At 36.3% G+C, this 24,889-nt stretch overlaps 1 protein-coding gene and 1 long non-coding RNA gene across 12 annotated transcripts in view; one reads left to right on the top strand and one right to left on the bottom strand.

Moving 5' to 3' along the window:
- Positions 1–24,889, top strand: part of NBEA (neurobeachin) — a 668,634-nt gene that overhangs the window by 439,835 nt on the left and 203,910 nt on the right. For 7 of the 11 annotated variants that reach the window (XM_077868099.1, XM_077868094.1, XM_077868093.1 and 4 more), the window contains 2 exons: positions 6,119–6,262; positions 10,177–10,209. In XM_077868099.1, coding sequence (XP_077724225.1) covers positions 6,119–6,262; positions 10,177–10,209 — 177 coding nt within the window. The remainder of the gene's footprint in view (positions 1–6,118; positions 6,263–10,176; positions 10,210–24,889) is intronic. The other 4 variants (XM_077868095.1, XM_077868100.1, XM_077868102.1 and 1 more) reach the window with 1 other exon arrangement.
- LOC144295699 (uncharacterized) lies at positions 1,109–24,578 on the bottom strand. Its single transcript, XR_013362781.1, has 4 exons — positions 22,766–24,578; positions 6,611–6,811; positions 3,119–4,124; positions 1,109–3,013 (listed from the first exon to the last, which is right to left on the bottom strand). It is a non-coding gene; the product is annotated as an uncharacterized LOC144295699 (long non-coding RNA).

The raw sequence follows: 24,889 nt of genomic DNA, 5'->3' as shown, positions 1-24,889 counted from the left end.
CTGCCTGTGTCTCTGCCTCTCTCTCTCTCTGTGTATCTCTCATGAATAAATAAATAAAATCTTTAAAATATATATGTTCTTAATAAATATTTGAGGGAAAAATGAAGTTAGAATTGCAAATCTTGGGGCACTGGGTGTCTCAGTTGGTTAATAAGCTTCTGCCTTCAGCTCAGGTCATGATCTCAGGGTCCTGGGATTGAGCCCCTCATTCTCTGCTCAGAAGGAGAGAAGCAGGAGAGTCTGCTTCAACATGTATGGATTGCCACTCTGTTTGATATCTGACACGTATCTGATAAGATAATACCTAAATAAAAGACTCCAGAAAAAATATCAAAAAATCAGGATAATAAATTGTGATTTATTTGTAAGGTAAAGAGTTTATACAGAATAGGGAATGATCAACTACACTGAGCCTTGAAGAACAAGGCAAGTAAAAGAATTCCCGGTAAAAGAAATTACATATGTCAGATTTCAAAGCTTGAAAAAGTTTTGCTTGTTTGGGAACAGAAGCATCCAGCTCTTGGGGAATATAAGATATGAAGATACCAAGTTGGTAAAATAGTGAGGTTAAAGAAGTAGCGGCCAAATCATGAATCATAGACCATGTATTTAGTTGTACAGATCAAATAATGTTGAAAATGTATTCTTACATAATAGGTTCGGATTAGATAGATAGACACATACACACATATATCATTTTTTTTAAAAGATTTATTTATTCATGAGAGACACAGGGAGAGAGAGAGAGAGAGAGAGAGGCAGAGACACAGGCAGAGGGAGAAGCAGGCTCCTCGCAGGGAGCCCAATGCGGAACTCGATCCCAGATCCTAGGATCAGGCCTTGAGCCAAAGACAGACACTCATCCACTAAGCCACCCAGTTGTCCCCATACACATATAATTTTTAATAAATTAAATCCATATTTCCATACTTAGTGCAAAATAAATAGCAATAGTATAAAACTGGTAAGAAGATGATTTTTTTTGGTATGAGTTTTTATTGGAGTCCGATTTGCCAACATATAGCATATCACCCAGTGCTCATCCTGTCAAGTGCCCCCCTCAGTGCCCGTCACCCAATCACCCCCACTCCCCGCCCACCTCCCCTTCCACTACCCCTTGTTTGTCTCCCAGAGTTAGGAGTGTCTCAAGTTCTGTCACCCTTACTAATATTTCCCACTCATTTTCTCTCCTTTCCCCTTTATTCCCTTTCACTATTTTTTATATTCCCCAAATGAATGAGACCATATAATGTTTGTCCTTCTCCGATTGACTTACTTCACTCAACATAATACCCTCCAGTTCCATCCACATTGAAGCAAATGAAGATGATTCTCTGCTAAAATTGGCTTGTTACAGATTTATATCTTTTCTCTGTGTACATTAGCCACACATATAATCTACAGCTTCCCTATTGCTGTAAACTACATTTTATCTTTATTGGTATAAATGTTGTAGAGCTATAAAGAGTATGTATAGAATAATTCCTCAAACTACTATGTAGTCTTTTTCTTTATATTAACTGTTTATAATTATCAGTTTAAAAAAAAAAGGACACATAATATAATTTCTTTGCCTTGATGGTCCCAACTTTCCAGATAGACATACATTATTTGAATATTATTAAGATAAATTAATGTCTAAAAAAAGATAACTTAATGTCTCCAATTTGTCATTTCTATATTTTGACTTATTTAAAAGATAATACGTTTTAATTCTCTTGTTACTGCAGTTTTAAAATATACTTTGTTTTACATGGTTCCTGTTTATTAAGATAAATTTAATGAAAGAAGAACTTTATTTAGGTTTGTGTAACATTATTTTGTATTAGATAAAACATTTTCATATACAGAGCTATAAGCATATATATTTACTAAGAAATCTAATGGGTATAGAATGCTTGTAGTTGTTATTTGTGACATGATGTGGAAAATAACATAAAAATAATTTTGGATTTGGATTAATCTATAACTTGGTGGCATTTTATTACTCCTGAACCTTTCCAATTTATGGCATTTTGATGTTTTCTGAAAAAATAAGTATATATACCTATATATGCCTATCCAATTTTACACATAATTCATATTCTCAAATTTAGAGAGTTCTGGTGGTTTGTAGTATTCGCTTGTTAATTTCTTGATGAATGGCTAAAGAGGCCAAGAAGTGCACTCAGTCCAACATGTCTTCTGAAGATAGATGATCTCAAATAAATTCTCTTCCCAATCAGATTTTGATTTGTTGGGTGTTAAACCAATTCTTTCTAAGGACAGTGTTTATAAGCCTTGTAATGAGACAGCCCTTTGAGACCTTACCTCTTTTTGCTTGTAATTTTGATGAATGAAACTCTAATTCATAAAAGATATTGCAATTGAAAAGCACCTTTGGATCTTGTACACTTTAATTTAGATAAATGTTTCATGCAGTTCCATAAAATCAGGAATTTTACTGAGCTCCAATTATAACACTACAACAGGGATGGTAAGTTCAGTATGTTGGTATGGATCAGTTTACCATATGCCTTTTAAAGACATAATTGTTTTATTGTTTTAAAACTAGAGAGAATGAAACTGAAAGCTTAATATACATTTCAGAGCTCACCTTCCTTTGACTACGTTTATTTGTAGATTTCAATTTTAACAATGTAAGACTAATGTAAAGCTTTTTTCATAATGACAAAGCAGATTAAACAGGGATGGTTGTGCACAAGGAAAAATTTGTTTTATCAGGCTGACTCTACTTAAAGAGTTTTATTGATTATTTCCTATAAAGAACCAAGCTCCCTTTCGTGTAAATACATAAATTCTCTAGTTTGTCCCCACATGGAGGCAAATCACCAAGACTCTGAGAAAGCTTAGCCTCTTCAGATTAAGAAATACCCAGAGGTAACTTTCTTGTCTCAGTTTATTCATTTATTCAGCATATGTGAGGGCTTGCTCTGTGACAGGCAATGTGCTAAGAACTGAGAATACGAAGACAGAAGCAGGCTAGGCTGGCAATAATCAGGGAGCTTTCAGGCTGTGTGGAGACAACAAGCAAACAACCAGTTACAATACCTATAGCTCCAGTAATAGGATTTATAAGGTGTGGTGCAAGAACCAGGGAAGGAGCACACAAACTTACCCTAAGAAATCAGAGAACACAGGGTGGGTAGACTTGAACTCCATTCAGCAAATCTTTGTTACTCATCCCCTGAGTGCCCCACACTGAGGCTGCAGAAATGAAGCTGTAGCCCAGTGGAGAAGACAAACACATAACAGATGACACCCGTACAGCAGGGTAGAGTTCTGTGTAAACTGTGAAAGTGCAGAGCAGTTGGCTTGGAAAGGCACCTAAAGATCAGATACGACAAGCCCCAAAAAGGAGGAAGGAAGGAACATACCATACAGAAGAAATACTATTAGTCCAGGTAAAAAGGTCTAAGGACATATTTTGGAAGCTATAAATAGTGTAGCATTGCTAACAGGGGAACAAGAAAAGACACAAAACTGATCATGAGAGGATAAAAGGTCTTGACCAGCCACGCTAAGGAATTTAGATTGGACTCCCATCATATAAGCCTTGCACTAAGTGTTCTTGATTGGGAGGAAATATTATACAGGAGGAAAATATCTTCCACTTATTTTTGCTTTGTAATAATCACTCTGACAAAAATATGGGGGATTCTCTGAATAATGGAGCTCCTGAAAACCTCTAGACCAAAAGAGTAGTGGCCTGAGCCAGGGCCATGGTGGTCACCTTCCGGGATGACCCCTAGGTTTGTAGCTTAGATAAGTGGGTTCATCAAAATTGGGGGAGGTGGAGAAGCAGTAGATTCATTCAGTAAGGGAAGTGTAATTAGGAATACCAAGCTGCATATGTCTAATAGAAATATGGCTATAAAGACCTCAAGAGAGGCTTCTCAGCTATTAATGATTGGACTTGCCTTTTTTGTTCTCAGATGATGTAAGCTCTGAGTGTCTCAAATTAAGTTACTACCCAAGAGGCAAACAAATTACAAAGATAGCTACCCCTAGAAGAGTTCTGTTTTCCTGGCTTTGTATCATCAAAAAAACAAATAAAATTAAAATGAAGTTCTGGAGCATTCAGTAATGAGTCCTCAATCTTTTATTCCAGAAGAAAGAATCATCTGTGGGCCAGTGAAAGAAAAATATACATAAGCCATTTAATGCCCCTGACATCCCATGTAGCATTGAATTGTAATAATACTGTTTGTTTCTGTAGTATTTATCAAAATATATATTTAACAATCTATTACTTTATGTTGTTAAGCTATATTTTGACCATGCTTTCCAAATGCTATTATCCAGTAAGAGTTAGGTTGATAGACTATACCTCACTGACAGTATCGTTCTATAGGGCTTTTGTGACATGATGGTGTTCCTCACATGTGTTTTACTCATGTATGTGCTACTTATGAGCCAACTTATTAATGTTCTAGCAAACAGAATTGGCTCTGAAATCCTGACAAAAGAAGTGTGCAAGTTGCAATGAAAGAGGCTAATAGTTTTATAATGCAAGCTTTAGGGCAGCTAGATGTACTTCCAAGAAAATGGTTGGGTAGATATCACAGACAGTAATGGACTGTCAGAAGTCCTACACTGAGCCCGAGAGAATGCACCAAAAGTATTGTTAATTGTTAACTGGAGGGAATTTTGGCAAAAGGCATGACAAGATTTGGAGAGTGATTGCATATGTACACAAACACCTTAACAGTCCCTAGATCTATGATACAACACCACCGTCCAGAAGTGATTTATTAGGCTCCCATTTTCAGGAATATATCCACCACACCTAATGAAATGTGTAGGTATTTTCCCAGGAAATGTGCTTCCTTGAAACCTATATACTACCAGTACAGCTAAAACACAGTAAATTACATTTTCTTCCAGTTTGAATTCCAACTTCAAGTGATAGGAAATAAGGATATTTTTAAGCCATATATATTTCTATATATAATTTATATATATCATATTTATACATATAATTTATATAATATTTATAATTATATATATATAACTTATATATACATAAGTTTACTTACTCTTCAGATAATTTTAGAGACATCATCACCTGCCAAAACAAGTGGCTAAAGTGGCTATTATTAAAATACTGAAATATAATATTGAAATATAAATATTAATTATATCTGTTGAGTCAAATGCATGAGGGATTCAAATGCATTTTAATTTCTAACCTTTACTCGATTGACATGTTAATGCTAGGTCAGCCTTGGCTATATTTTAATTTTTCTGACTGACTTTGTTTTTTGTACTTTTGGCCTTCTCTGCTATTTTATTTTTTTTTTAGATTTTATTTATTTATTCATGAGAGACACAGAGAGAGAGAGGCAGAGACACAGGCAGAGGGAGAAGCAGGCTCCATGTAGGGAGCCTGACGTGGGACTTGATCTGGGTCTCCAGGATCATGCCCTGGGCCAAAGGCAGGCACTAAACCGCTGAGCCACCCAGGGATCCCTCTCTGCTATTTTATATAACAAAATAAGGCTATCAGTTTAGAAAAACATTATTGATTTCACTGACTGTTAAGGAATTAGCTCTTGTCCAGCACATTTTAGGTCTGCATCATGCCTAACTCCACCCAGTTGTAGCCTCCCAGTGACAACCACTTCACTTTTCAGATATGGGCATGTTCTTGTTTTCTTCATACTTAACCTATCTTCAAAAATGATCTGACTAATTGATTATCTAATTCACACAAAAGTATAGTTGAGCAAAATTGTGTGCTTTTATGTATCAGAAAACCAAGTTTGTGATGAGATGCAGATTTTTTATAGAAAAGTGGTCATCTTAGAGCCCCAAGACATGGATTTATAGAATCAAGATTTTCTCAACCATCAGCCAACTCTTGGTCACTCAGTGTGGAATGAGCTTTCTCAGCCTGTTTCCTCCTCTGTAAATAAGGGTCAGTTATTGATTACCACCACCACCGCGCCTTTCTCAGTTATTTTAAACACTGAACAAGATAAAGAATGTAAAAGAAGGTAATTGTAAAGTCCTATGTAAATGTGTTATGTAATTATCAGAAAGTAATAGGTTATTTTTAATACTGAAAGCCAAACAATCATAATAACCTAAATTCTTATATTTCCAATGTGATTAGGCACTGAAGAAGATGTGGTAAAGTCCAAGAAAACCTTCAGAAGTCAAGCAATAGTGAATCAAAATGCAGAGACAGAACTTATGCTGGAAGGAGATGATGATGCAGTAAGTCTCCTGCAGGAGAAAGAAATCGACAATCTTGCAGGTAAATGTTTAAGTATCTTTCTTCTGTTTGTTGTAAGTAATAATTACACACAAAGTTCCCCAATTTAAGATCGATCTCTTGGCAAATGAGTTGGTGCCAGTGGTTGGAACGATGCTGAATCATGTGAACATTAATAATTTACTTCATCTCACTTCTAGCATTAGAGAGAGGAAAGTACCTACCAAACAAATGTGTGTTTTACTAATAATAAATGAATCGCTGCATCTACTTTCTTTGTAATGAGGAGCAACTTTTTCATACAGGAGAAATAGTACATAGCATAAGTTGTCCCATCTAACTGCCTAAATAATTGGAAGGGGAGACAGAATGATAGATTTAATGACTTACCTGTGACTCTAGCCTGCTAACAACTACGAAGAATGGCCACGTCAGTCAGCTGACACTCGAATTGCCATGTCTTCCCTGCTACTGTCTTCAGAATGTCCCTGGTGCTTTTCTGTATACCCACACTGCTGGTCTCCACCATTAGCAGACATTCTTGTTTTCACCTTGTCCTGGTGCTGGTCTAAGGTCAATTGAGAGCAGAATCTGCAACAACCATGTGGGATATGTGAATATGGATATATGTGTTGGCCATAACCTTGTTTGGGTTTTAAACCATCCTTGAGAACCTGATGAAAACCGATTGCTTCATGAAGGTGTACATATAATTTTGTACACAACTTCAGAGCGTTCCCTGACCCCTGGAAACAGTCCATAGAATCATATACTAGATCTCAAGTTAAAAACTCCTGCTTCAGATCTCGAAAAGTGGCTGGGTTTTACCTCAATTATGTATTTTCAGCCCGTACAGTGTTCGGGTGGCAGATGGCAATAGAAAAGTGGAATTATACTCATCATTCGGTTTACAAAATAGCACTCTTGTTTCCAGAAATGTGCTCAAAATTATCTGGCATGCTTTGTGAAAACCTCCAACGATGTTTCTGCCAGTTAGAGATTCTCTATTTTATCGAAGAGATGTTCTTATTAATTGTAAACTAGAGATAGCACCTTATTCTCTCTCATCTAGAAAATGTTTAATAAGGTCACTCTAATGCCAGTTCCTGGATATAACTATGTCACTAACATTTCTTATCATGAAAATTATTTGTCCTGTTTAAAACTAATCCTAAGTCTATGAACAAATGTTTGCCTTGAATTCCTAAGCAAATGTTGAAGTTTTGGTTTCTTGTTTTTGTGCTTTGTTTTAAAAGTTCTGAGATTTTCTCTGAGGCCATTTGGAAATTTAAGCAAATGAAGTCTGTGGTTTCATTTTGCCCACAGATTTGTTTTCTCTTTTCTTAGTTTTATTCTTGATTTTAAAGAACTAAAGAAAATTTATAAACATGACTCATGACCTTTTCAGATAATACATTGTCTTTCCCCATCCACATAAATAATGTGCTAGTAAATATGCTCAGTAATTATACAATTTAGTTTAGACTCTGGTCCTTAGTTCCTGTTATAAAGGTAATTAATTAGTTGATACAAATTTGGCTGGTACCATAAAGTTTATTATAATAAGATCTGCCCCATACTATCAGAGGCAAAATCCAGTAAAGACTCATAACTTCTTTATGTTTCTTTCTTTTAATGGTAGCTAGAGTAATTATTAATATTATTTATACTTATAAGGAAAATTCCCAAAATAACATTAAGTTAAAATATCTAAAGAACAATGAAAGTATGTTTGCAATAAATTGTTTAAAAATTTAATTGTGTGGCTCTTGACCAATTCATTCTGTCAAGACTTCTCTAATTTCTCTTTTTTAAAAGAATTTTTAAAATTTTTATTTATTTATTTGAGAGAGAGAGTGAGCAAGAGCAAGAACAAGGAAAAGGAGAGGGAAAATCAGTCTCCTCACTGAGCAAGGAGCCTGACATAGAGCTCAATCCCAGGACTCTGGGATCATGACTTGAGCTGAAGGCACTCAACCTACTACCGAACCACCCAGGTGCCCCCTAACTTGTCTTTTAAAGAGATTTTTCTTTGAGCAGATTCACTACTATCCATTTCCACCTGCTATTAATGAATACTCTTTTTGCATTATCCTTGTGTCTGATAAATCTTACAAACTGTCCTAAAATATTGATCCCCTATCTAGTCTATAATGTTCCTCTTTAAAACAGCAGTCCACAAATGTGACTCTGAGCTTTGAATTCGGTAGAAAAGAAGGAAAGGATGGATGTTTTGTGAAAGGAGAAGTAAGGGTAACAAATAGTCTGCATGATATATATGATATATAGATATAGATTTATTTTGTAAATGCTGAGGCCTATTAACTAGACTGGTGTGACAGTGACAATGTCACATAAAAATCATTTTTAGAAGTTAATTATAAACAAGTATTCTTAGATTTTTTAAAAATCAGCTGTTAATGAAATTTCTGACTACGAAAATATGTAACTGTTTTCATTGTCTTTGTCTCAGAAATTAAAATTTGTTAAATGATAATGACTTTCTTATATGTAATTTATTGTTCTAAATAACCAAATAGTACTATCCTAAGGAACACCTCACTATTATCATAGGAGAGCTAAGTCCACATTAAAATCCAGGAGAAAAAAATAAAATAAAATCCAGGAGATCCTAAAATCTGTGCACAAAATGAATATAATCTAATACTTGGTGTCTGGAAATATTATGTAAAATAACAAATGCCCACTTTCTACCTCAGAGATGAAAATTACAGGTTTATCTTTTCATGACTTAGTGATATAGCTTACATATTAGTAGTGTAAGAAATATACCTTCAAAAATATAAAAATAATTAGAATTCGTAGATTTTAGATATTCTGGGAATGAGGACACTATTTTTGTAATAATAATGGTAAACCTAAATCTGCTGATTAGCATAATTCATTTTCCTCTTCTTACAAAGCTCTGTTTTGCTGACACACAGATGAGGAGACCATGCATTGTAATTTGTCATTATGCAATATTTCTTAATAGTCAAGTTAAATACCAGGGGAAAAAAAAGATGCTAATAAGAATAGAAAACTAAGGGAACTATTAATTTAGTTAAGATATTTGGAGATTTAAAAGCTAGGATCAATTTCTGTTTATAAAAACAAAAAAAGAGTCAGAAGAGTAACTATAACTAGCATGTCTTACTAAGAACCAGGAAGTGTTCAAAGAGCTTTATATGCAGTAACCTATTTAATATTCACAGTAACTCTATAAACTAGATACCATTATTACCCTAATTCTACAAATGAGGCTACAGAGACCAAGAGAGATTAAGTAGCTTGTGTAAGGTTAAGAAGTAAATAAAATAATGTATTTCCTTTAAAATACATAGTTTATGGTTTGAATTAAAATGTACAAATAGTATATTTAAAAATGCATGTGTATAGGGCAGCCCCGGTGGCTCAGTGGTTTAGCGCCACCTTCAGCCCAGGGTGTAATCCTGGAGACCCAGGATCGAGTCCCACGCTGGGTTCCCTGAATGGAGCCTGCTTCTCCCTCTGCCTGTGTCTCTGCCTCTCTGTGTGTGTGTGTCTCTCATGAATAATTTTTTTTAATGAATAAATAAATAAATAAATACATAAATATAAATAAATATAAAAATAATAAAAAATAAAAATGCATGTGTATATACTTAAAGACTCTTCTACAATAATGTAAAAACAAGACCTTATACGTCAATTTTTACACTGGTTCCATTATACTATATCTAGAAGTCTGTGAATATGCACAATAATTAATTTCAGTTTTATAAATCTGTTCTCTGAAGTCATTCTGGTAAGTTAAAAAAAATCTGATAGAGGGGGGTTTTTAGCACCACTTTATTTAAATATTGACTCTTGTATTTTTTCCCATTGTCTTTGAGTTTTTTAGTTTTAATAAAGAGAAAATGGTCCACAAAGTTCTACAGCTTTAAATGTCATACAATTTTCTGTTTCACTTTTAGTTCTTTTTCTTCCCAAGCTGTTCATCTCAAAAGGCAAGTTAAATGTATGTGATTATTAATTACTCTATTTATTATGCATTGTAGCAAATGGCTAATATAATATAGAAGAATGTGAATGAATTAGTTATTATATTAATACCACCTAACTTAATTTATTTTAATTGCTTTTTTAGTTTGTAGTGATTCACCAAAGTGAATTAGCACCTAAGATCCCATACATAACTAAAAAATTTCAATTTACTAATTATGTTGTTACTTGAAGCATTGAAATTAATTAGTATAATTCAACTGATTTTAATCTAAAATCCCAGTATATATTTTAATTTGAAACTCAGCTTGGCAGATTATTTCATGAAATAATCATTAACTAAAATTTAAGATTAACTCAAATTTATATGAATTGACAAGTGAATGATTTAATTCAACTGATAGAATTGTGTCCCACTGATAAAATGCACCTCATTTTTTTTAGAGTGATAGTTCTGTCACATACACCAAGTGACAGTAGAAATATTTTCTGTAGTAGGTATAGAATTGTACAGACTTCTATATTGCTATTTCCAAATATTACAAATTTTGTCAACTTAGGGAATTCTGAATTCATCATCATACTTATGGGTCCTTTATGGCTTACCAATTCTGAAAATTATTAAAGACAAATTTTTTTGTTTATATATGTAAACTGTTATTACCAGTAATCCATCCATCCACTTTGTAAGATTTTCCACAGGCCTACACCAATATCCAAACTTCTTTCTTTGCCTGAAATATCCTTCGCACATCTCTATTCTGCATCTTCCCTTATCACCTGTCAAAATCTCTACCCATTTTTTATAACTATATTAAACACTTTATGAAGTATTCACTAGCCACTTTTGTCACCCCATAACTTTTTTGTGGTAATAATTTTATTGAGACATAATTCATATACCATACACCAGACCCATTTAAAGGGCACAATTTAATGTTTCTTAGTATATTCACAGTTATGCAACCATCATCACAATCTTAGAACATTTCATCACACCAAAAAAGAAACCTCCATGTTCTTTGGCTATTCCACCGAATTCTCCCATGGCCACTCCACAGCCCTGGTGGGCCACAAATCTCCTTTCTGCCTCTGGAGATTTGACTCTTTGGGACATTTCATATAAATATAATTGTATAATATGTGGTCTTTTGTGACTAGCTTCTTTTACTTCACATAATGTTTTCAAGTCTCATCCATGTTCTAGCATGCATGTCCTTTTTATTGTGAATAATATTCCATTATATAGATATATCATATTTTGTTTATCCATTAATCGATGGACATTTGGTATGTTTATACCTTTGGCTGCTGTAATCTTTTTTTTTTTAATTTTTTATTTATTCATGAGACACAGAGAGAGAGAGAGACAGAGGCAGAGACACAGGCAGAGGGAGAAGCAGGCTCCATGCAGGGAGCCCCATGCGGGACCTGATCCTGAGACTCCAGGATCACGCCCTGAGCCAAAGGCAGGTGCCAAACCACTGAGCCACCCAGGGATCACCGGCTGCTGTGCTTAATGCTGCTATGAACAGCCATGTACACATTTTATGTCAACATTTGTGTTTTCGTTTCTCTTGAGAAACCTAGGCATGAAATTGCTGGGTCAAATAACTATTTTTTGCTTTTTGAGGAGCTGCTAGACTTTTTTTTTTAAGATTTATTTATTTATTTATCAGAGAGAGAGAGAGAGAGAGAGAGGCAGAGACACAGGAGGAGGGAGAAAAAGGCTCCATGCCAGGAGCCCGACGTGGGACTCGATCCCGGGACTCCAGGATCGCGCCCTGGGGGCCAAAGGCAGGCGCTAAACCGCTGTGCCACCCAGGGATCCCCCCTGTTTGTTTGTTTTTTTAAGATTTTATTAATTTACTCATGAGAGACACAGAGATAGAGAAAGAAAGAGAGAGGCAGAGACACAGGCAGAGGGAGAAACAGGCTCCATGCAGGGAGCCCGATGTGGGACTCGATCCCAGGTCTCCAGGATCACGCCCTGGGCTGGAGACAGAGCTAAACTGCTGAGCCACCTGGGATTCCTTAGACTGTTTTCCAAAGTGATTGTATCATTTTACATTCCCATCAGCAGTGTGCGAGAATCAGACTTCTTCACATCCTTAATGCTGGTTATTATCTGTCTTTTTTATTATAGCCACACTAAAATTTTGATTATATCATTCTTAAGACGCTTATATAAGATGCCTTTCTGTATGTTTTCTCCTTCCTCTTAGACTCTAAACTCCTTAAGTATAGTGACCATATCCCATGTACCTTTGAACCATGAAGAAATCTTCTAATACAATTACCTGTCCTTAAAAGGTTCCCATTGAAAGAGTTAGTGTAGGATGAAATAAGCTAGAAAGCTGAGATTATTATCTAGTTCCTTTATACAAAACCAAGAAGCAAAAAATTTTAAGCTATTAAAATTAAGTATGTGGGGGCTTGAATTATTAAATCATATGCAGTTGAATTATTCAAATTACTCGTCACTTGACTTTTCAAGGTAAGAACTAATCTTACTTCTACCCCAGCTGCTGCTAATTGTATCATTTTAACTAAGTATCTCCTAAGGTTCCCATGTTTAAAGTCAAGATACCACCGTGACTCTTAAACAAAAAATGTTTTCTCTATCACATGAAGGAGATACTGTATAACCAATGGATCATAATATTATTTTGCATATTTAAAAAGAGTAACTAGTATAGAAAACTAGCGACATGGGAAAAAAGTGTTGGAATATGAGTTGGATATTTTTATGTGGCTTTTTCAAAGTGCTAGATTTGTAATCCTTTACACACACACACACACGCACACACACTATACCACCCACAAAATCAAAAATCTGCAACTCAGAAAAAATGCATTATGTGAATTTAAGAATGAAAAAATATAGAAATAAGGAGGACATCTAAGAGAAACAGGATGTAATCAGAAGGAAATTCTCCTGTGTGACAGGTTCCCTGCAGGGCACACCTTTAATGCCCTAAGGAGTTCTCAGGTATACTCTCACTGATGTAAGAGGGCTATATCTTTTCAGACTGCTTTTCATGTTGTTCACTAGTCAAATTTTTTGTCTGTTTTGTGTTATCTTTATTCTACTGATTCAAAGTAAAAATAGTATCAAATAATTGGGGACTGGAAACTTGCTTAGCATTTGTTTTAAGGTTAACCATTCCTACCTCCCTAAGTCTCTGTTTTACTGCATTCACACGCTGATTTGCTTACTCACTAACATCTCTTAGGATGCAGAACCCTGGGACTCAGAAACTGACAGAAAAAAAAAATCATCAGGATAATTAGCCCTGCCACCACTATCTCTCAGTAACTTTGGTAACCAGGAAGTTACAACCTAAAATAGGTCTAGCTTAATAAATGAAAGTTGACAATTAAGATCATCAGATAGATACTGTAGGCCTTCAGATATTCTAACTTGGAATGTCCAGGTAACAGAGGCAAAGTTGTTTATATATAAGTTGAATGTTACCTAAAAATTGAGGATAAAGCAAAATATATAGCATTTAAGAAGGAAGAACTCAAGATTCTAGAAAATTCTAATAAAAATACAGAAACAAAATTCTAAAAGCTGAAAGTTTTTCAGAGAAAAATATTATTTAAAAAAATTCTAAACTAAACAGAAAAATTTTATTATAATTGTTCAATGGAATAAGAGAACAAGTGCTGTAGAAGGAACAAGTTCAATGTTATATAGATACAGATAAACTCATACTCAGATCATATCTGCAGAAGCCTAACTACTCTGTGCAATACAGTTTGCATATGGTTAATGAACAGTCTTTCCCTAATAAAACTAGTAGTTTTTACAAGATTTCTCCATATTTATTTTATGTAGTTTTAGTTACAGAATGTAACTAGGAATTGAATCAATCTGACATTTGTATTTAGGGGGAAAATGTCTTTTAAACATTCTGGATTCTCTAAAATACATTTTGCTCAGTATTTTCCCCTTAATTTTTAAGCCCATGTGTATTTCAAGGGAAATTTAATCCATATGTCCCTGACTCACTCACACTTAACTCATCAAAATATTGTTTAGTAAAAGCTATTTGATGTTGAAAAAGCCTTATGAGTCTTTATAAGTCTTTTTTCTCTCTCTTTGAATTAGGAAGTTGCTTTGCCAGTCATAAATAGTATACCCAAAGGGTTCACATTCAGCTTCAAACAGAGAATTCACAGAGCTCTTGAAGACAACATTAACAACATGCTCATTGCCTACAAAAGCTAAAATATTTAAATTTCTGACTTAATTTTTTGATTCAGTTAAAGAGCTATAAAAATAAAAGCTTTACCTTCACTAGCCTTTTTACTCTGTCCTCATTATTTTTACAATGTGCACAAGACCATTTTAGAGCCTATAACATTTTGCTATAATCCATTATTTCATCAGTTCCAAAAATGTATGTTTCTTTCAACCCTGTAGTCTATAGGAACACTTTTAAGGTACTCTTAATCATAACACATTCCTGCTAACCAAACTATGTAAATTTAAAATATAATAAAAAGACAAATGCAACTATTATTTAGTAGACCATCAGCCATGCTTCAGATCATATATAACATTCTTACATCTTTCCTTAAGAAGCCATCCTTTGTTATGCTGCAAGTGTTTCATGAACCACAACAATGTCTATTCTTCCTAATACAGTGTTCTAGTCGAGACTAATTTTTATTTTTTACTTGTTTCTCTGTACAGAGGATTTCCCATAAAGTAATTCCTCTAAGACTTATAGTTATACTTATTTCCAACCTGAAAAGCAGGAGAGATCAAGAACAGAGCTAACTTATCAGTACACCAGATCTCTCCTATATGCAGGACTAAACTTTCCTATGCTTTTATAAAAAAGTATGTGAATGAGCATATTAATCATCTACTGGAAATATATGGGTCATCTTGTTTGTCACACTTGAAGGCAAAGAAATGGATGATAACAAAACTTTTCTTATCGTCAAACTGTGGATGTTGGCAACTTAGAGAAGAGGAAGAGTTGAGTATTCATCATCGCACACTGCCATACCTGTGAGACCTCTGATACTCTCTCTAGAAGACTTTGGAACTAATTCAAACATTATACATAAACTGATTTTATCACTACATTTAGAGACATACTATACAAAAGGACAAATCTTCTCATAGTGCAAATATTTTATTTATTTGATTATTTTATTTCTGTAGCTTGGTGCTACAGAGTCAGAGTGGTAGCCTACAGGTCCTTAAGCAGTCAGCACTAAGAACATGCATTTACATGGCCATCAACCTATAAGTGGTTATCACAGTAGAATCTACTTCATCAGTTCAAATCATCAGCCCAATAAATATAAGAACTTTTTAATCAGCAAAAAAGAAGGGAAAGTAGACTGAGTTGCTCATCTAAATATTGTTAAGTGTCCTTTTCCAGATAGAATGTGTAGGCAGTTTAGTTGATCAGAATATGACCAATTACAGGACACCTGGCTAGTGCAGTCAGTAGAGCATGGGACTCTTGATCTCCGGGCTGTGAGTTTGAGCCCCACATTGGGCGTAGAGATTACTTAAAAATAAAATCCTTAAAAAAAGGCGGGGGGGGGGGGGATGATGACTGATTGCAGTTTTTCATGCTTTTTTAATCCAAAATTCTGTTGGATTTTTTTTCATTTTATGTTATTAATGCTAAATATAGTTGTAGTATTATTCCTTCAATTTGTATATAAAATAGGAAAGTTAAGAACCAGATATCACAGAAAAAAATCTTCCATCTAGGATTAATCTAGGAAAAGGAATCTCAATGTACCAACCAGTTTTCAGGGGGAGAGCAAAATGAGTTTGATAGGTAGTAAAGAGGTAGGTGTGGTTGGGCAAATGAAGCAGAGAGACATAATTTACATTTGTCGAAAGAAAACAATACTACAGGTGATAATTTTAAAACTGAATTAGATATTGTAGTTCATTTTAAGGTATGGAGATTAGAGTTTAGACATTATGGTATTTACTAATGATCACATCACAAGCAACCACTTTTCTGATTCTGTTAAAGCCCTTGTTCATTCTACCGTATCAGTGTTTGCTTGGTTTTTAATTCCAAGTTGCAACCCATTGGTGGTGGGTAAGCAAATCAGCTATGTGTATCATTACCAGCATATTTTTGTTAAGTTAAATAAAAAAAAATAAGTTCAAATACAAAATGTCAAAATTCATTGCACACAGTAAAAATTAAGAGCTGGAAGGACCTGCCAGGTCCTTATTTTCCGATGCCAGATTCCTACTTGGTGGAGGTTGGATGTGGTTATCCAAGCAAAACAAGTGTAGATATTGAATATTTACTATATGCATGACATTATGGTGGTGCTTGGAGTAAAAAAACACATATGATTAAAGTTTCTGCTTCCAAGGAGGTTATAGTCTAGAGGAAAAACAGGCAATGAAAAACAACAGCAACCTAGATATACAAAGGAAACCACAATAACACAAAACAGGACCCTTGACCACCATGTTTATTCTGGAAAGCCTTCCTAGGATAGGTGTTTCCTATCTTGAGTCCAGAAACATAAGTAAAGGATTTAGGAAATATAAAGAGTTGTTGCTGACTATGGAAAACATCATATGCCAAAATATCACCTTCCCTGTGAAACAGTAGTTCTAAGTTATTTAGGTAAAAGTATGAGGCAAGGAGTCTCTGAAGTTGAGACTAACAAGCTTGCTGGGGGAGCTTTATTTGCCATAAGAAACCTGGATTTTTATCCTAAAGGCCATAATGAGGCAATGAAGGACTTTAAGCATGGCAATGATAAAATCCAATTTATATATTTTTTCAAAAATCACTCAGACCACTGTGTAGCTCAATGTTTTAGGATGCCCAAACGTGAGGTAAAAGGTTGTTGTCTGAACTAGAGGTGATGAGAGACTGAACTAAATTTAATTTAAATTGGTGGTGGCAACAAAGCAAAGGGGACAGCTTCAAAAAAAAAAAAAAAAAAAAACAAAAGCAAACAAACCAAAAACACTAATATGTCAGGGACTGTGATAATGGACTGGTTGTGAGGAGTAAGAATGAGGGAAACCTGTCTTGGGAGTAGGAATGATATAGGAACTATCAAATGTGTTTGATCGAGAATGTGAAGACCGCTGGGTTTCAGGGGAGAGGAGATGATTGGTTCAGCTTGGTCAAATATATAAAGGTTTGGAATTTGAGAGCCAAGTGGGACATGGAGTTTACAATTAAAACCACTGAAATCAGGCAGCTGGGGTGGCTCAGCGGTTTAGTGCCGCCTTCAGCCCAGGGCCTGATCCTGGAGACCCGGGATCGAGTCCCATGTCAGGCTCCCTGCATGGAGCCTGCTTCTCCCTCTGCCTGTGTCTCTGCCTCTCTTTCTCCCTCTCTCTCTCTCTATCTCTGTGTCTCTCATGAATAAATAAATAAAATCTTTAAAAAAAAAAAAAAAAGAAACACTGAAATCACCCAAGAAAAAGTGAGACTATCTAAGAAGAACAACAGTCCAAAGTCAGAGCCCATCAGGGATACCAAGAAGGAAGTCAAGCAGGAAGAGAACAATAGAGAGTAGTGTGCTCTAGAAGTCAAGGAACACTCGTTCAACATTTTTCAAAGTGATATTTCTAGGAACACAGGTGTTTTGAAATATGTTAACAAAGGAGAAAAAGTATAACTAAGTGTGTTTGGAAAATTTTGGGTTTAAATATAAATGTTACACAGGTTTGTTTTTTTTTTTAATTGATGGATAGAGTTTTCCAAGCTTTTAACATATTAATTCATATATATTCCCCTACCACTTTGGCCTAAGTAGAGGATGAGACTGAGGCCAAAAGGAGTGAATAGGAGTGAGGAAGAGGTAGAAACTGATACCTAGAAGCTCAACGAAGGAGGGAAAAGGACAAAGAGAAGACAGTAGCTAAAGGAGGCAGCAAGATGGGTAGGACCAAATCCCAGGTAGAGTGATTAACTGGTTTGAACAGAATGAAAGATGGATTTTCTGAAATTGGAGAAAAAGAGGTAGTGACTAGTGCAGAGATGGAAAGGTCTTTAGGGCACCCCCGGTGGTGCAGCAGTTTAACACCGCCTGCAGCCCGGGATCTGATCCTGGAGATCCAGGATCGAATCCCGCGTCAGGCTCCCTGCATGGAGCCCGCTTCTCCCTCTGCCTGAGTCTCTGCCTCTCAGTCTCTCTCTCTCTCTGAATAAATAAATTAAAAAAAAAAAAAGGAAAGATCTTTAGATAGAGGAGAGCATCAAGATAAATGACAAATTTTCATTTTTCTCCAAAATACGAATCCTTCATTTATTATACAGTCCAGATGCACAGATGTTGATATGTGAATTTTCTAGGAAGGAGCTATATATTTAACTGTCTTCTCAGCAAGATGTGTGACCACCAGAAGGGATAAACACCGCTGCCCCACACACTGTAATAACTGAGCTTTAATATTTGATTCCTTAAACATTCCTGAAACAGCTCACATTGGCAGCTGGGTGTTTTCAGTTCATCTCACACAGGCCCCTGCTTTACACATCTTAATCACTGGCCGGTCCTACTTACTCCTGTTCACGTGCTGCATTTGTGTGTTTGTGCAGACTCAACTGCCCTGCTCACAGTGCTCTTCCCTTGCATATCCACCTGTACACATACTACCCATCCACTATGGCTCACTTCAAATGTTGCTGCTGTCATCCTGTCCCAACTACACCTACTCCCAAGAAAGACTGGATGGGAATCATCACAGTTCAGTGAATGTCGATGAATATTTTTCTGCCCCTCTCTTGTTGGGAGGCAGTGTACATAAGTTAAATGCCCTGACTTTGAAGTCAGATAATCACATCTGAATCTTGTCTCTACCGTTTACTAGTTGTATGACCTTCCCTAAATTACTTCAGCACTTAGTCGCATTTCCCATCTGTAAAATGGACCCAAATAGCAGTATCTCTCTCGTAGGTTTGTTGTTATGAGGAATAAATGAGATCAATTCATATAAAGTGCTTTAATAATCCTTAGCTACCTTTCCTCCCTTATGTCCTCTCCATTCCTATATGTTTCTTATCTTTACTATGTCCTATAAGCTCTTGAGTAAAATTCATGTCTCATACTTTACTATATGCTCTTAGTACCAAACCAAAAACAGTGAATATTTTTTGTTGACTACATGAATGAATGAATGAATGAATCCTGAGTTAAATATAGTGCTCTAAGCATTTAATTTACAAAGAGGGAACAAATTGGTAGGAAAAATATGGCAGTTATAAAATTATGCCATTTAAAAAATAATAGTATGCATGTGACCTAGCTAGAATGACCAATTACATTATAACTCGTGTTGGTTTTCAGCATTTTTATTTATATTTTCTCCAAAATGCACTGTCTTTCATGTTTTTAAAGAACAATTTGAAATCAATTCCAGAAAAATGTAAAGGGTGTGATCTCTTCATGTAAGTGGCCTTTATACTATGACATGCAAATGGGACAATGGTGTATATCTTTTTCTCTATGCAATCCCATAAAGACAGATTGCAGGGGCTTCCTGTGTGGCTCAGTGGTTTGGCGCCTGCCTTTGGCCCATGGTGTGATCCTGGAGTCCCGGGATCGAATCCCACATCAGGCTCCCTGCATGGAGCCTGCTTCTCCCTCTGCCTGTGTCTCATGAATAAATAAATAAAATCTTAAAAAAAAAAAAAAGAAAAGACAGATTGCATAGTATGTGACAGATACTGTGTTAGATAAGAAGATAATGCCCTTTTCTGTAAGTAGCTATGCCAAATGGTAGAAACAGACTTCTATACACATATATTTAATAAATTATAAGGCTACAGTAAAGATGCACCCAGGAAACTATAGGAATAAGAAAGACAAAGCATTTACTCCAGCCAAGGGATACAAAGACTTGGTTCTCCTAGTCCCATAGATTTAAATCATCTCCTCTGATTTATTCACTCATCTAGTCTAGCAGGAATTTACTCTTCTCAATCATTAAATGATATCCTAGTGCCATAAAAGAGTCACTACCCTTCCAGAAAGTGAAAAATGTATTCCATATGTTGAACTAAATGTGATATAAGTAGAAACACAAATCTCATCTGGATCACCTATTGAATCAAAAGGCAGAACAAATTATCATAATGGACATTAAAACTATCACTTTTTAAGTATATTTTTGTGCTAAAAAACCTGTTTTATTTTACTTAGACCATATATGCTGTATATGCTTTTTTTCCTGTGAAATCATTGTCTTCGTGGAAAATACACTAGTTTTTGTTGATTTATTTTTAACATAGGATTATCTGCTCTACAGTAAATTGGAAAACTCAAGTGGCAGGTTAAAACTAGAGCCTATCAGATTATCTCTTGTACTTTTAAAACTTATTTATTATAAACACATTAAATAAGATGAGATGTTAGATAATAGTAGTGCAAAAATAAGTGTTCTGCCATGATGAACAAATATTTTGTTAAAATTCAGTCTTCATTTGTGCTTGTGTAGAGAAGGCTCTATTCCTTCTGTTTCTGTTTCAGACTCTGTTGAGTTTTACCAGAAGTAGATTTACTCAGCTCTGAAAACACTGATGTGGTTCTTAAACATATGTCTCATTTTGTACAGTAATAATCTAAGGAAATCAGCGCACTATGGGGATGAGTGGTTATTGTCCATCTCAGTCTAAAGATAGATCATGAGCTTTGTATAAAATTTGGGTTTGTAACAGATAGTGTGTGTGTTAGGGAGTGAGGGAATAATGCTGGAAGTTAAATTCATAATTCTTGAGATACGTATTCTGTTAGTGGTTCATGTTGTATTTTTTGACTCAAGCATAAACAGCATAAACTCAAGCATAAACTACTTTCATTCAAGTTTTTGAAAACTTCAAAGGATTATTATTTTGGTGGTATATTTGGACCACTATCAATATTTTCTGTACATGAAAGAGTCATTGTCTAGAGATTTTGTTACTATACTTTCTTTTTTCTTGGGGTATTTCAAATGCCTGAAACCCAGGGAACTATTCTGGATAATAGAAATCTCAGATCTTCTGCAGCATTTCCACCAATTCCCTCTCCCCCAGGCAAACACACAAACACCTCCATTTTTTTCATGCCAAAAGTTTCCCTAAGATTTCAAAACAGGTTTCAACTTTCTTATATTCTTCATTAGTTTAAGTTGTTTTGAAATTAAAGCATGTTATTCTTTTAATTCTATGGGACAAATGTTTATTTTTTAACTATTTATTTATTTATTTATTTATTTATTTATTTATTTATTTATTTGCGAGAGAGCAGGAGCAAGAGCAAGAGCACAGGCAAGGGAAGGATCAGAGGGAGAGGGAGAAGCATGTTCCCTGCTCAGTGGGGCTCCATCCCAGGACCCTGGGATCATGACCTGAGCCAAAGACAGATGCTTAGTGGACTGAGCCACCCAGGCCCCCCAAAATGTTTTCTTTAAATTGATATTGCCATACTTAAAAATAATAGACATCCATCAATGCAGGCAAATATTTTACATATGTTCAGTCACTCGTGCTATGAGTCATTTTCCTACAAATTGTATCAGAGTATAGAAATAATTTTAAGAATGATTTCTTTTTTATGTTTTTGTTTAAAAATTTTTTTGGAATGATATCCTTTTGGACTAAATACAAAGAATTTCAGATTAGTTCTATTTCTTTGAAACAATGTCAGGATTTTAAGTTGAATAATTTTATAAAAAGTAATCAGTGTTTCTTATCCCCAAATAATTGTCTTTTATCACATTAAAGTGTTCCTAAAGCAAATTGAACATGTGGTTTCAAAGTAATTGAGGTTGAAGAAAATCTGTATAGTTAATAAAACTCTTATTCCTACTAAACAAAGCTTAGAAAGCATTTAAGTAATTCTATAATACATTGTACATGTACACCACATACAAGTTTGGCCAACTGAAATTCATCAAATAATTATATAATGCCAATTTTAATTAAACTTCAACTCTTTCTCCATGTATTTTCTTTGTTGAACTTTATATTGAAACTCAGAATCTTAGCCTTATTTGAAAATTTAATTGCTATAATCTCCTGTTAATACCTAGAATCTATTGACACCCCAAAAAAAATGACTAATTTCTGTATGTGAGAAAAAGAAAAGCAGTCCTTGACCTCTGGAAACTTGCCTGACCCTTAAAAGGAAGCTCTGTATTGTCAGGAGCTAGCCTGAAGTTCACAGCTAGGCCCTGGTGTTCCCTTGGTCATAAAGAACCTCACAGAATACCAGAATCAAGCAGGGTCTCAGGATGATGTGAGGCAAAAAACAGCTTCATAATTTAGTGGAAGCATAAACAAAAGCAAGGTCGTCCTGCATACCACCTAAATACCAAACGTCCCCCCTTTCCCCCCATGAGGGACTACTGCTTCTATGCTAATTACAGCTTTAGCCTAGATCTGGTCCTCCTTCCCTCTAAATAAGATTTATTAAGACCCATAATCACAGAATTATCCCTGCTTCCTGACAGAGCCCAATCCAGAGCAAAGTCGTATGCCTTGAACCCTTCCCAGAATCACTTAGCCAAAGCCCAGATCCTACAGAAGTCCTTCTTGACACTCTTACTAGGTTGCCGGTGTCTCTGTCATTGCAATGAGCAGTAAACCCAGCCTCTTCAGCTACAGATGTGTTTCTAGTGGTCTTTGACAGGAGAGTATCCTTAGCCCCCAAAACTGTGAATATTGAACTAGTAGTTAGGTAAAAATGTTGTTAAAGAACCTTGTAAACTGTAAAGCTCTATTAAAAAGTTGATATATTAGTAAGACTTCCAGACTTGGAATTTTGTTTTCAGTAGAATCATCCAAACCCACAAGTATTTTTTAACATTCTACTTTTAAAATATATCTGATGAATAGTTCCCTTTTTCAAATATATAACATATGTGTTTTCGACTCTAGGTTTACCATCTCAACTGATTAAAGATGCTGGTACCCTAAAGAGTTCATTCACTTGAAGATTCTTTCCCTTATGCTTGGGTGATCTTTGTTCTAGTTCAGATTTTAAATTAGCATTTAAATTAATGTCAAGTAATATCCCTGTCCTTTCAAAAATAGTAAGGGATCAATATTTCTGAAACATTATGTTGCCAATTCTAGGAGTAAATAAAGCTTATTGTTCCTTTAATTACCACTTTGCACCGTGGAATGTTAAAGACTATTGTCTGCATCAACACAGGGAAGGAGGTTTTGTCCCATCCATTTATTTAAGTGGCCTTCAGTAGCCATCACTTTACTTCAGTCTGTGCTGAGAACATTATTATAATGTATCCTTTTATTCACTACCTTGCTCGGGTAGTGATTGAAATAGATATACCTACGTTCAGCCGGGAACTCACTACATCAAGCAGAATTGGGAGGTTAAATTTGTACCCAGTTATCTTCTAGAAGAGAATCTGCTAGATCGCTGTCTCTCAAGCCTCAGAGATGACTCTGCCCTTTTTCAGCTATTTTTATTGGGAAAGGGATCCCAGGCTTTCAATTAACAAGACCTTCCATGGGAGATCTGCTGGTTTGTGACGGTGCCTTATGTAAACATTTTAATATTAGATCCCTAAAATCCAGAGGCTCCCCCAAAGGGGATTAAAACATAATCCCCTCTCTCTATTGCTGTAGTGGATTAACTCCGTCTTCTCTCTGCCGCTGGTTTCCTCCCTGAAGGCCACAACAAAAAGACTCGGTGCTCCTTAAACATGCTATGGAATTGGAAGTTGTAATTGGAGATTTCCAAAGGACAGGGGTAAAAATGACTCACGATGAAGGCTGAACATTGCATGGCCCGACTTTCTTAAAGGAGGACCAGTTCGAAGCCCTCTTAAAACCCCCAGGAAATCTCAATTCAGTAGAGTAAGGTGGGAGTACACGCAGAGGGAAGCGCAGCCTCCTTTCAAAACGCAGAGAATTAGGTGGAGACGATGCGTGTGCACTTAATGCGTTCGTGCATTTCAGTAAAGCAGTGTGTATGGTTTCGATCATGTGTTTCGTGGGGTTTTTTGCCCATTTCGCCCCCAATTTAATTGGATGTGTTAAATCACTCTTTAAGAGAGAGGAGTAGTTCGCCATCTTCAGTGTCCTTGACCATTCTTCGTCTCCCGATGCCAGAAGCTTCTATCAGACCAGAAACCAGCGGCCGCCCGTGGGCGGAACGACGCCCTCTCGGAGGCTTCAGCGAGGCCCGACGACGCCGTTCTCGGGGTCGGCCCCGGCGCCTTCCTCCTCCCTTGCCCCGGCCGAGAGCAACCCCGGATGTCTCCAGGAGGGAAACAGAAGCGGCGTCCGGGGGAGCGTCCCGGCGGCGGAAGGGTTAAGGGAGCGGCTCGAACCGGCCGAGCGCCGGGGGCCTCGGAGGAGGGCGCGGAGGCCCAGGCCCAGGCCGCGGCCGGAGGCGGGCGGGGGGCGGGGGGCGGGCGGGCGGCGGGAGGGAGGCGCCGCGCGGCGCGCACAGACCCTCCAATAAACACAAAGGAGGGCCTGGGGAATAGAAACCCAAATCCACTTGTAATCGTACAAGAGATTCGGGCATAATTACTTGAGCGACCTAGATTAAGATTGATGAGCCCTTAAAGTGGCGCTTCAGATCGACCGCCTCGCCCTTTGGAAAGAAAACCCTCGTGCGGGCGAGACGCGCCCGGTGCCGCCGCGGAGACCCCGGGCCCGAGTCCGCGCCCCGCCCCCCGCCCCCGCCCCCCCCTAC

The sequence above is a fragment of the Canis aureus genome, chromosome 24 (genome assembly GCF_053574225.1).
Source record: "Canis aureus isolate CA01 chromosome 24, VMU_Caureus_v.1.0, whole genome shotgun sequence".
NCBI classification, from domain to species: Eukaryota; Metazoa; Chordata; class Mammalia; order Carnivora; family Canidae; genus Canis; species Canis aureus.
This window is presented reverse-complemented; position numbering and strand designations above follow the sequence as displayed.